At 45.3% G+C, this 13266-nt stretch overlaps 1 protein-coding gene across 2 annotated transcripts in view; it reads left to right on the top strand.

Annotated features, from left to right (window-relative positions):
• Oc90 (otoconin 90) overlaps window positions 1-12888 on the top strand; it is a 34347-nt gene extending 21459 nt beyond the window's left edge. Inside the window, exons 7-15 of one of the 2 annotated variants that reach the window (XM_021183995.1) lie at window positions 745-873; window positions 1012-1050; window positions 2007-2057; window positions 2524-2571; window positions 5107-5160; window positions 6344-6457; window positions 7318-7489; window positions 10154-10260; window positions 12359-12888. In XM_021183995.1, coding sequence (XP_021039654.1) covers window positions 745-873; window positions 1012-1050; window positions 2007-2057; window positions 2524-2571; window positions 5107-5160; window positions 6344-6457; window positions 7318-7489; window positions 10154-10260; window positions 12359-12648 — 1004 coding nt within the window. In that variant the 3' untranslated portion in view covers window positions 12649-12888. Of the gene's footprint in view, window positions 1-744; window positions 874-1011; window positions 1051-2006; window positions 2058-2523; window positions 2572-5106; window positions 5161-6343; window positions 6458-7314; window positions 7490-10153; window positions 10261-12358 lie in introns of both variants that reach the window. The other variant, XM_021183996.1, reaches the window with a different exon arrangement.
• The last annotated feature ends 378 nt before the right edge of the window (window positions 12889-13266 follow it).

Here is a 13266-nt window from a genome sequence, read left to right as displayed (position 1 = left end):
GGGAGATGGTGCTATGTGGTACTCTGTTTAAACAGGAAGGGCATTAAAATCTTCCTTGAGAAAAGATTTGAAGTAGTAAGCGATTCTTACTCTAAATGGCTGTGTGGGTACAATGAGCAAGCAGAACATGGACAGGACTGAGGTGCCCAGTGTGGAATGGGGGATAGAGGAAACTGGCAAGAAGTGTGGGAAAAGATGACATCCAAGGAGCAATGGATGCCGTAGCCAGCGATAGCCACATGACACTCCCTAGGTAACTCTGGAAAGTCAGGAAGAGGTTCTGAATCAATACACAGACTTCAATTAAAGTGTTTTTTTTTTTTCTTTTTCTTTTTCCTGGATGGAACCCAGGGCCTTTCATGTACTAGAAAAGCACTCTCTACCACTGAGATACCCCTCTCATCTTGCTCTAGCCCTTGCCCTATTCTAGACTCTTCATGACAGTGAATGACAGAACTGGGAAGCCTAGTCTGGGGACCACTGACATGAGTGGATGGGAGATGGAGGTAGAAAGTTTGTATGGGTGTGGCCAGTCCCCATAGAGGATACAGGTGGACCCTGTACATCAGATTGGTGGGTTGGATATATGTGACATGTAGTTGGGTCTACTAAACCAAAGAGGTCACATCATTGCTAGAAAGTTGCAAGGAGAACAAGTTTGGACAGCCCAGATCAGGAGCCACCCTTGCCTACTGGGATTCCAAGTTTGATCTTTCTACCTTGCTCCACCCTTCCTGTATGTAGAGTCCGAGGATCCCTGTGAGCGCCTACTGTGTACGTGTGACAAGGCTGCTGTGGAGTGCCTGGCTCAGTCTGGCATCAACTCCTCCCTGAACTTCCTGGATGCTTCCTTCTGCCTCCCTCAGACTCCAGGTAGGATATCTGGGCTTAAGCCCAGCAGCAGAGCTGAGCTTTGGACAGGAGCTGCAGTGGGTGACTTCAGATACCAAGTCCAGCCCCTCAACATCCAAGTCCACTGCTTTATCCACATTCCCATGTGTTTTCTTACAGAGACAACTAGTGGGAAGGCTGCAACACTGTTGCCTAGAGGTAAACTTCTCAACATAGCTGGTTCTTTTTGGACTGCAGAGGACTTGTGTTGGTAGCAGCTGGTGCAGGCATCTCTTCTGCAGACCTGGCTCACAGAGGGTGTAGCCACCAATGACATTGACTCTGCCTCCCTTTGTAAAGAGACTAGTTTGAGTATCCAATATCAAAGGATGCTAGTACCAACTGTGCCCTTGCCAGTGGGTGGATGTGAATTTAATCCAGCAAGGGTTCAGAGCCCACATTCTCTCTGTGTGGTCAGAGGACTGGTACATCACAGGACTGGAGCAGCACCTCTGGTTCAGAGGAAGATGGTTCCCACTCCCTGACATCCTGGCTATTAGGCCTCCCTGGAGAGGGTTCTACTTCTTCTTCCACTTCTTCATCCCCCTAGAACCTGAGCAGAAAGCACAGCCTGACTCAGGAGATTTTTTTTAGGAGAGGTTGCTTATCCGGTGAGTCTTTGTGGGACTCATATAATTCATAGTTCTTACTCTAAAATATGGGTCTTATGAAAAATAAAAAATAAAAACAAGTTTACTTGTCTATCAAAATTTCTCTGCCCTCTCATTGCTGATACCTTTAGGCATCTGGGGATGGGTCCACTGTCACTTTGGCATCTCCTGTATCCTTTTCTCTGGCTCAGGTCTCCATCCTTAAAGGAATTTTGTTAAGGAGCAGTCCACAGTGTGTAGGTTGGTGTGGAGCTGGGTTTGTATATGTGGAGAGTGTGCATAGATATGAAGATAGTGCATGCATGTGTGTATGGCCATCAATGGTGCATGCATGGTGTGTGTGTATGTATTCATGGGTATGGGGATGTACTTGTATGAAGGTGGAGTGTGTACATACATGTGTACATAGGATGTATGTACATACATGTATCTCTGTGTACCTTCTACATTCAGTTTTTACAATGTATTATGGTGCCATTGCTGTTGGAGACTCTCTTTTCCCAGGGATTCCTGAAAAGCCCACAGATACCAGTCAGATAGCCCTGTCCGGAGAAGGTAAGCATAGAGCAACAGGTGACCCAACCACCCTTGTCCCATTTATGCCACTCCATACTGGCTTGATGACATCAGCTCCCTTAGATGTTCCCTGCCTGTTTTGTTCTGAGCAAGGATCCCCTTTCTACTCCTTCGCCTTCTCTAGCCCCTCTGTCTTCATCTCTAGAGGACCAGAGGTACAATGCTGCAGGCTGGCCCAGATGCACAGCTGCAGGTTTGCTGGGATGGACAACACATATGTTTTAATGTGCCCTCCAAGTCTTGCTTGGGATACACTTATGCCAGCAAAGTGCCTGTTGCTTATCTGAAATCCAAATTTAGTGGGCATACTAAATGTATGAGTAGCTATCAGTACAGTCACTCTACAGAGTCTTTCCTCATAGAAGGTGGATTTTCCCCATGTCTTCAGTCCTTACTCTCAATCTGTTTTACTGATCCATACTAAAACTATGTCTCCTTTCCACAGTGGCTGGTGAGGTGAGAGCAGACACACCAACAACCCTCTCCAGAACAAGTAAGCTGAAAGGGCATCCAAGAGGGAGGCGTGGGACACAGTGGAGATGCTACCCAAATCCATGTGCTCTTTTTCAGTGGTTACTCTTAGAGAGGGCCCCAGAGGAAATACGGTGCTCATTTTCAGACTATGCATGTACTGGCTATTTTTGTGTCAACTTGACACAGCTGAGTTATCACAGAGAAAGGAGCTTCAGTTGAGGAAATGCCTCCATGAGATCCAACTGTAAGGCATTTTCTCAATTAGTGATCAAGGGGGAAAGGCCCCTTGTGGGTGGGACCATCCCTGGGCTGGTAGTCTTGGGTTCTATAAGAGAGCAGGCTGAGCAAGCCAGGGGAGGCAAGCCAGTAAAGAACATCCCTCCATGGCCTCTGCATCAGCTTCTGCTCCCTGACCTGTCTGAGTTCCAGTCCTGACTTCCTTTGGTGATGAACAGCAGCATGGAAGTGTAAGCCGAATAAACCCTTTCCTCCCCAACTTGCTTCTTGGTCATGATGTTTGTGCAGGAATAGAAACCCTGACTAAGACAATGCAGGACATGAATGCCCAGGAATCTTAAATTTTCTGTCACTCAGCCAGAAATGCTGCTTGTGGACGTTGTACATCGTGGTGCGGAGCCTAGTGCGCACCACGATGTACAACGTCCACAAGCAGGAAAGGCCCCTTGTGGGTGGGACCATCCCTGGGCTGGTAGTCTTGGGTTCTATAAGAGAGCAGGCTGAGCAAGCCAGGGGAGGCAAGCCAGTAAAGAACATCCCTCCATGGCCTCTGCATCAGCTTCTGCTCCCTGACCTGTCTGAGTTCCAGTCCTGACTTCCTTTGGTGATGAACAGCAGCATGGAAGTGTAAGCCGAATAAACCCTTTCCTCCCCAACTTGCTTCTTGGTCATGATGTTTGTGCAGGAATAGAAACCCTGACTAAGACAATGCAGGACATGAATGCCCAGGAATCTTAAATTTTCTGTCACTCAGCCAGAAATGTGTAGTGAGCTGGACTCAGCTCTGAATTCAATGCAAGCATGACCATCAAACCTAAAAATATCTAGGCCAAATTTTAGTTGGTGAACCTGACTTACCCATACATGCTCGTAGTGATTTGCAACCATTTCTTAATTAATGAGTGTCTTAGTTATGTTTTTATTGCTGTGAACAGACACCATGACCAAGGCAACTCTTTTAAGGACAACATTTAATTGGGGCTGGCTTCCAGGTTCAGAGGTTCAGTTCATTATCATCATGGCAGGAGTTTCCAGGCAGGTGTGGTGCAGGAGGAGCTCAGTGTTCAACATCTTGTTCAAGAGACAACAGCTAGGATGAGGGTCTTAAAGCCCATGCCTACAGTGACACACCTATTCCAACAAGGCTATACCTACTCCAACAGTGCCACACCTCGTAATAGTGTCACTCCTTGGGCCAAACATATTCAAACTACCACAATGAGTGTAAGCAACTGACAATAATTATTCACTAGTTACTCAGAATGAATAAGTAAGCGAATACTTGTTGATGGGCAGTACCATCATTGAAGGTCTTCAGTGTGTAGACATTAGTTACCAGACACACACTCTGGATTCTCCCTTGTCCCAGGAATCTTGCTATCCCATGAAAGAGAAACTCTGAGGGTGGTGTCACTCACCCAGGATGTGTCAGTTCAGAACTCCTTGGGTCTGAGTTGGTAGGTTTTGCTTTGAAAAGATCAGTGGGCCCCAACAGAGGATGGTCCAGATGTCCCTTTGATGTGGCAACTGTGTTCATACAAGTCAGCTTCAAAGCCTGAATTTTCTACAACATTTTGTCTTCATCTGCAAGTAAGTTAAGTTGAAGTCAGTGCTTCCCTTCCCTTATACTGGTTAAGCTGCTGCTGTCTCGCCTCTGTATGGTACAGTGGAAAGTGAAATCTGAACTTAGCATAGTGCCTGAGTCTCGACCTCAGCTGGCATGGCTTTTCATACCACCACTACCTAACTTCTTCATTCTTGAGGCATGTCTTAACTCTCCTGTATGTCTGTCTTCTCATCTCTCCAAGAGGGGTGACAAGGGTGAACAGGAGATCCCTACTTGTGAGCTGCCATTAAGTGAGGCAGAAAAACAAAGTCTGTATTGACATATAGTTTGGAATACAATAGGAGCTTTGTAAGAGTTAAGAAGGACTCAACTCACAAAAACCCATGGCTCAACTGCTCTCCTTGAGCCAACAGCAGCATGCAATTGCACTGTCCTGGACTGCCTGATGCTTTTTTTTTAAAATACATGATTTTCTTTCCTTTAAGTATTTCCCCCCTCCAATTTCTGCATAATACACAGGCTTAAAGCCTTTCTGCAATTCCCTGTCTTGCAAACTGCTGGGACATTTGCAAACACACATGTCTCTTTGGGATTCCCTTTGGTCCCCTAGTGACCCTGATAACATCAGTTGCCCTAGGATATCTCAGTGGGAGCAGGTCATGTCAGTCTGGATCCAGAGCTATGCCTCCAGAGACGAAAGCACATAGGGTAAAGTTGACACTCATTCTGTCTGTTTTTCCTTGTGAGCAGAGTCTGTTCAAGATCTTCAAGACACACAAGCTTCAAGGACCACATCAAGTCCAGGTAAGCACATTTAACTCCCTCTGCCTTTGCATGTAGAAGCTTCTGACATAAATGAGTTCCAAAGGAGCCTTGGATCAAGTCCTGAATGGAACAAAGAATTGGAAAAAAAAGGTCTCTATATTCCTCTATAAAGTACAAGTGTGGAATTAAAAGACACATGAAGAGGAAGCAATGAAAGGGTCTCAGGTAAATATGTGTTTGTGAAATTACATTTAGTTTCCCATTTAAAATCAATTGTCATTCCATTACGTAAAATCAGATACATTTAATATTCAAGGTATTTTCTAGTAGCCGCTTCCATTAGTAACTTTCCTATTGCTGAGATAAAACAACATAGTGAAGAAAAACTTATAAGAGATCGTTGATGTGGAGCTTACAGTTTCAGAGGGCTAGAGTCCATGATGATAGCAAAGAGGTAGCAGGTGGTAGGTGGCTGGAGTAGCAGCTGAGAGCTCACATTTCAAAGAGCAAGCAGGAAACAGCTGATTCAAAATGGTGCCAATCTTTTGATACCTCAAAGCCTGCCTCCAGTGACATACCTCCTCTTGCAGGCCATACCTTCTAAACTTCCAAGTATTTAACAATTCCAAGTATTTAACAATTCCAAGTATTTAAACACATGAGCCTTTCTCATTCAAATGACCACACCTTGCCCCAAGCAGCTTCACTGGGCAAAGGATGCAATCAGGCAACCTGCAAGTGGGATGAAGGACCTTGGCATAATCTTGAATATGATGAGGAGCAGCTGCAGTATTTGAACAAGAAAGTTTGGGAGGGTGCAAGGGTTTAAGGGTGGGTCTCTGCTTGCCATGGGTCATCCTACATTTTCTATCCTTCTCTTTGCCTCTTGACTTGCTTTGAGCATCTAGATGTATCCCGTGGCAGGTGTACAATTGTAGACATAATCCAATCTCAGGACTGAAAGATCATCACAGTTCTCAGCCATGAGCTGACAATGCAGATGGGCTATCCCATGGTCCTGGCAGTGTTAAGTCTAGACACTCAGAGATACTTGTGTAGAATTTGTGAGTGTCTAAGAAGCTTCCTTCATGTCTGCAAACACAATGTGAGGTGCACTCTCCTTCTATGTCTGTGTGTGGCCTTGACCATGTATGTGTTCATCTGCAAATGTCTCTGAGTTCATCTGCAAATAACTCTGAGTCATCAAGCTGTATATTTTCAGAATCTGCGGAGATTATTGCCCTAGCTAAAGGTACAACCCACTCTGCTGGCATCAAACCATTGAGGTTGGGAGTCTCATCTGTTGACAATGGTTCCCAGGAAGCAACTGGAAAAGGTAGGTGAGAGCCAGAATCTAGGAGTATGTGGCCTATCCTATCCTTGGAATCTAAAACTCTCTGTTAACATAGCCTTTTAAATTGTAGATTCTGACCATGTCCTGTTGATGGAATAGAAGGTATCACCCTCGCCTCCTTACTAATAAGCTCTTTGAGGCTCAAGGATACAAAATTTACCTTTGCCCCTCAGCTGCTATGTGGCTGAGATGGGGCAAGAACCAGGGTTTTCTGTCCCCTGGCTCTGTCCTGTCATCACTATGCTTCTACTGGCCTAGGATACAGGATCTTGACCAAAACCACATTGTGTGTGGTTGCCTAACTAGAATGACGAAACACATGGGTATTAATGATCATCCTGCCTCTCTTCCTTTGGATGCTTTCCCAAACGACCTTGGAAGAGCCCCCAGCCCCATCTGGGAAAGCCTCCAATGGCTTCCAGTGTAGAGCTGTGGAGCATACATATGAAAGTTTCAAGCAGATAAGAAAGGGTATGAGGAGAGACAGCGAAACAGAAGCGGGGTGAGAAAAGCCAAGGCCTTAAAATGCAAAGCCACAAGGTTTGCTAACATGATGTGCCTGCAAAGCCTAAGAGGATAGCTAAGACCTTGCAGGCTGCTAGAGTCCTCTCAACAATAAGGTGTGGTCCACACAGCATCTTTAGTCCTGACAAGTCCCATTTCTTATGGAGATTTAATAAGTAATTCAACAGAGTATCAGAAGCTGAAGAAAAGCTGTTCTCTGAAACAAAGAGAACAAGGCACACAAGGGCCCTCCCAAAGTAGTTCTCATGCAATGTGGAAATACCACTCCTCTTTGGAACTTGGCCCTATCTCTCCTGAGCGTCTGTATTCTTAAGCAGCCTGTGACAGATTGGCCTTCGTGCATCTGGGTGATGGGGACAGCATGACGGCCATGCTGCAGCTTGGAGAGATGCTCTTCTGTCTAACATCCCACTGCCCAGAGGAATTTGAAACTTACGGCTGCTACTGTGGAAGAGAAGGAAGAGGAGAGCCAAGGGACACCCTGGATAGGTATGGATGGAGAAGGGTGGGGACAGATGGCAAATGAGGTCACTAACATCTGTAAGGACCCTCATCTGTACTGGGCTTTACATCAGTCTCTCAAGGAATGGGCTATGGATATGTTCTCACTTAGGTTGGCTGATAACATAACAGACCAACTTTCTTAATGAGCAGCTGGAGGTTAGCTATTCCTCTAACAAAGGGACAGGTCAGGCTGGGCCTGATCTCTTGATGCTTCATTACAACCACAGATTGCATCTTAGAAAGGCTGGCTTGTTCACACATTTTGAGTGATTCTAGACTGACTTCTTGTGCAATGGTCCACATAGATAATAGGGGTACGCATTTGGTTAACTCAGAAGAAGGCAATGTTTAACTTCTTAACAACTTTTAAGTGTATTTGCTAAATTTTATAGCGACCACTTTTCAGGGAATTTCCTTGACTTCATATACACATCCATTCACATAGATATACACTCTGGACACATCCCTGGGGTCAGTTTTCTGTGCCAGGCATTAAGTGAGGTAGTAGAAATACAAACATGATTATAGCTAAACAAAACAGAAAACAAAAAAACAAAAACAAAAACAGAACAAACCCAACTCTCTTGAACACAAGAGATTTCCCAGTGAAAGAGATAGGCAATCAGACAAAAGTCCACTGATGAACTAAGTACTTATATGGGGATTACCCTGAGTAGAAAACATATGCCAAGAGCATAATTGATAGCATAATTGATAGGGTCTGGGAGATTGATTACTAGTTTTCTTACCCATCCACCTGTCCACTCATCTGCCCATTACCCACCATCCATCCATCATCCACCCATAATCCCCCCATCATCCGCCCATCATCTACTTATCCATTCATCTACCTTCCATGCCATTTAGTGTTTACCACTAAGATTGCTTCTTCTTTCTCTACTGCACAGTCATTATGGCTTTCAGTGAAGGAAATAACTCAAGGGCCACCCCCCAAAGAACCTCTCACAAGGTGACCCTACTAAAAATTTAATTATAGCAGTTAAAGCTGCTGCTGCAGCAATTATTATATATGGTGAGGTTATATGTGATTCCACAGCCTGCCCTCTGTCCTCCATGACAGAGTTTGAATAGTGTTGAGATTCCAGAGCACACAGAACTCTTCATTGAGGTATCGAAGGCAGGGACAAAAAAATTGGGCAATTTTGAGGGTGCCTTCTAATCCCTGACTATATTTTATCAAAATATAAAATTTGAGTGGTTGGGATAATAAGTTGGTATGGCTTTGGCATCTACAGGAAGAAATTAAATCCCAAAAGGTCTAGGTAGAAACTCTGAATGGCAGTTTGTCACATTGATGTCATGTTCTGCAAGAATGTAATCTCACTACCATGTATTTGTAAGTCATAAACATGTGATTTGCATGAAGAGGTTGATTCCTAATGACCTTGACTTTAGATTGCAACCACTGTGCTCACTTTCCACTCCACCCCTGTAACCCTGGAAAATCCTCATGTAAAACAGCATGGCTCCTCTGTAGTGGCAGTAGAAACTGGGTCAGACATTGACCTCAGCTACTGAGTACTGTGAGTGTGTAAGGTAGGATTATTCTTCCTGGCATCATTGGTTAAGCTGCTGTGGGGCTCAGAACAAGTTACAAGTCTGGTCTCCAGGAGGAAGTGCTTGAAAGGCATAGCTAATTAATCCTCACACCAATCCAAGGAGGCAGCTCCATTACTCTTACTTCATAGAGGAAGCAACCTATATAAAAGGCAGAAGTGGGAAAGTTGGGGTATGGGCAGGAAAACAGTGTTGCTGTAGACCTGAAACCTCCTCTTAGCTACCCAGTGGATTTTAAAGGTCCGTAGACAGCTAAAAATGGAGCACTAGGGAATGATCATAAGTTTCTATTGTCTGGCACCGTCACAAGTGTTCAATAGACATCTGGCTAAGGAGAATATCGAAGATCCTGATATGTCAGGCCAGATAGGTGGATCTGAATACAAGACAGTGACTCATTCATTTCTGTTTACTGGAGCCCTGCTTTATGCTGGGACCCGTGTTGGATGCAGATCTTTGTGGCTCCCATCATCTAGGTAGAGAGTTAAAGAGGTGACTTATATAAGTGAAGCTAAGTGTTCTATTATATAGAAAGTTGGATGTAGATGGGTCACTATATTGTCATGGACACTTGTACAAACTAAAGAGGCACTCTAGCCAGGCTGTGGTGGCATACACCTTTAATCCCAGCACTTGGGAGGCAGAGGCAGGTGGATTTCTGAGTTCAAGGCCAGCCTGGTCTAGAGTGAGTTCCAGGACAGCCAGGGCTACACAGAGAAACCCTGTCTAGGAAAACCAAACCAAACCAAAAACAAGAGGCACCCTTCTTGAAAAACCCTTCATTCTGATCTGCTGGGAATATATGTAGACAAGTGGATTTGCCATCTAGAGTCATGGTAAAAGAAAAGAAAAATGTAGAAATTCAGGTATACACAATGGGGTTAATGCTGTGTCTGAGGCAGCTTTCTGGTGCTGTACATGACCTCAACAGACTTTGAGGCACGTAGTAGCCAGTCTCATGTACTCTGACAAAAGAGCCCTTGGCAAATTTTAGCACCCCATGCAGTGTTGAGATAAAAAGACCTGGATCAGTGGGGAACTATGGTAAATAAAAGTTTTCCTTGGTCTTAGGTGCTGTCTGTCCCATCACTGCTGTTTGGAGCAGATGAGACAAGTGGGCTGCCTCCATGGAAGGCGTTCTCGGTCATCTGTGGTATGTGAAGACCACATGGCCAAATGTAAGTGTGATGGCTGCCTAGAGTCCTTTTTTTTTTTTTTTTTTTCCTGTCTGTATCCTGGCTGGAGCGGAGTTACAGACACTTCTCCTGGCACACCTTCATCAGTCTCATTATTTTTTTTTTTTTTTTACTTTAAGACATGAGCTTACATCCTTTCCCCAAGTCTACCACCTTAAGCGTCAAAACTAATTGATGGTCTCAGTAATCTCTACCTACTGAGCCCATGCATGCTGTGCGTGGTTCTAAGCCTTTGATAGGCACAGTTAATCCTTAAACTAGTCCTAAGCAGCAACTCCATTGCTTTTTCTACTTTACAGAGGAAGCAAATGACCTCAGACATCAGACAGGCAGAAGGCAGTAGAAGAGTTGAGGTCTAGGCAGGCAAATAGCATTGCCTCAGACCTGGAACCTCCTTTTAAGTTATCCAGTGGGTTTTAAAGTATTCCGCCTTCTCCTAATAAACAGACCCTGTTCCAGATTTGATCACCTAAAGAATGCCATGAAGGAGAGGGATGGAAGGCTCTGGCTGATGGTGGACCTAACACAGCTCCACTCTGCATCATGTCTCCCGCAGAGACAATGGGTCCTACCTCTGTAAGTGTCAGTCCTGAGAACATGAGAAAGTACCCTTACAACTGGCTCCCATGGAAACTGATCAGCAGCAAATGTGCTTCCCCTAGGCTGCTCTGTAGCTCAGAAGGAAATGACTCCTGTGGAGCTTCACCTGTGTTCTGCAAAGCTTTCTCCTTTTTAACTGGGGAAGCAACTGTATGGGTCTATTGTCCTCCTTGTTGATTGTACATGACATGCACAGCACATAGGTCTCTATGACACTGCTTGTGTCATTCGCTCACTTACTGATTCAGCTTGCCACATAGCCAATAAACCTTCATTTGGAACTATGGAAATAACTGTGACAAAGCAGCTGAGAATCATCAACCTTTAACAAAAGATGTAGTTTGGCTTATTATGGGTTCCACCCATGGTCATAATGGCTCTATTGCTAAGAGCCTGTGTAGAGGCAGAACATCATGGCAAAGTTTCTCTCTTCATGGAGGTTGAAAATGTAGGGAGATGAATGAATGGAAGTCAGTTAGGCCAGAGTTAAATAGCACAAACATACACACACACAAAGAAAGAGATAGAGAGAGAAAGACAGAGAGAGAGAGACTTAGTTTCATTGCTATGATGAGTCAATATGACCGAGACAACTTTTATAAAGGACAACATTTAATTGAGGCTGGCTTCTAGTATCAGAGCGTCAGTCCATTATCATCATGGCAGGAAACATGGCAACCTGCAGGCAGACATGGTGCTGGAGGAGCTGAGAGTTCTATTTCTTGGTCCACAGGCAGCAGAGGGGAAACTGTTTCCCACACTGGGCAGAGCTTGAGCTTAGGAAACCTCCAAGCCTGCCCCCACAGTGACACCCTTCTTCCAACAAGGCCACACCTCCTAATAGTACCACTCCCCATGAGCCAAGCATTCAAATATGAGTCTATGGGGCCAAACCTGCTCAAACCACCATTCATACCATGACTTATTTTCTCCACTGACCCCCACTGCTTGTTTTCATCACCTAATGCCATTCAATTACAAATCCATCAATGTGTTAGTTCACTTACAAGGCCAGAGCCTTTGGGATTTAATCATCCTAAACCCCATAGCTCGAAACCAGGTCTTTAGCACAGCCTCTGAAAGGCATTTAAGATTCAAACTGCAATGACAATAAATGTGTGTGACCCTTGCCTCAAATTGCTCACACCAAAGACTTGGTAGGAGGTCAGGAAAGGAGGTGAGATTGATAGGAGACTAACAGGTTCTGAGATGGCATGGGCATTTTCCACAGTATTCTGGAATACTCCGGAGCTTAAAAACAAGAAGTAAGGCAAAGTGTGATGAGGTGCAAGGTGAATCTGGCGAGGCTCAGATGAGCAACACAGAGGGCTACTTCCTAGCAGAAGGAACAGACTAGACCATTAGAAACACTACATGCCACCAGCGGAACTGTGCAAGATGGGGTCAGGAATGGCAAATGAATGAGGTTTGGTATGTGCCCTATCTGGTGTCTCAAATCTGCTCCTCTGCTCTTGCTAAGGTGTGGGGCAGAGCCTGTGTGAGAAGCTACTATGTGCCTGTGACCAGATGGCAGCTGAGTGCATGGCCTCTGCCTTCTTTAATCAAAGCCTCAAGTCACCAGACGGAGCTGAGTGTCAAGGCGAGCCTGTGTCCTGTGAGGATGGCATGCTCCAGGGCACCTTGGCCTCTTCTGTGGACTCCAGTTCTGAGGAGAATAGTGAGGAAGCTCCACCGCAGATGGAACGCCTAAGAAGATTTCTGGAAAAGCCTCCTGGTCCTTTGGGGGCCAGATCCCTCGGTGGGAGATAAGATGCTACGTGCTAGTAGCTCTAAGCTGCCTGAGTCCTTTGGCTCACCCATAGGAACCTTAGTAGGGTCTCCAAGGGAGCAGGGACAGCCACCCCTTTATCCATGAGCCTCCCCTTTATCCATGAGCCTCCTGAAACTTGTCAGCACAGATACATGTGTCTGGAGAATGACTGCAGATGACAGCCCTTCTTTTCTTCCTGTAGTTCACTATGGAAGCTCAATAAATTCTCTATGCCACATGGCTTGTGTCATGTCAAGAGCCGCCTCTGTGGATGGATGGGTGCTTGAGTGGCTTGCAAAGGTGTGATGACAGGAACAACTGGAGAGAGCGCTTGATTTCCTAGCCTCTAAAGGCTACTTTGCTCTTCTGTTAGAAAGTAAGGGAGTATGGCTGCCCATGGTTGTGAATGACCCACTAATGATGACGACAGTGCTTCTGTATGATCAGATACACTTGTTACCTTTGTTAGGAGTGCACCATGAGGCACAGCCATTGTTGCCCGCCGCTTTTGTGTGTCCCCCTGGTAAGAACACGCTCAGGGCAACCGGAATCCTCTGCAGTACAAACTTTATTGCTTAGCCCATCAGGAGCCAGTGGAGAAGAGAGCCAGAGAGAGA

Source organism: Mus caroli, chromosome 15 (genome assembly GCF_900094665.2).
Source record: "Mus caroli chromosome 15, CAROLI_EIJ_v1.1, whole genome shotgun sequence".
In the NCBI taxonomy this organism is placed as follows: Eukaryota; Metazoa; Chordata; class Mammalia; order Rodentia; family Muridae; genus Mus; species Mus caroli.
Note: the sequence above shows the minus strand (reverse complement) of the source record. Positions and strands in the feature narration are given on the sequence as shown.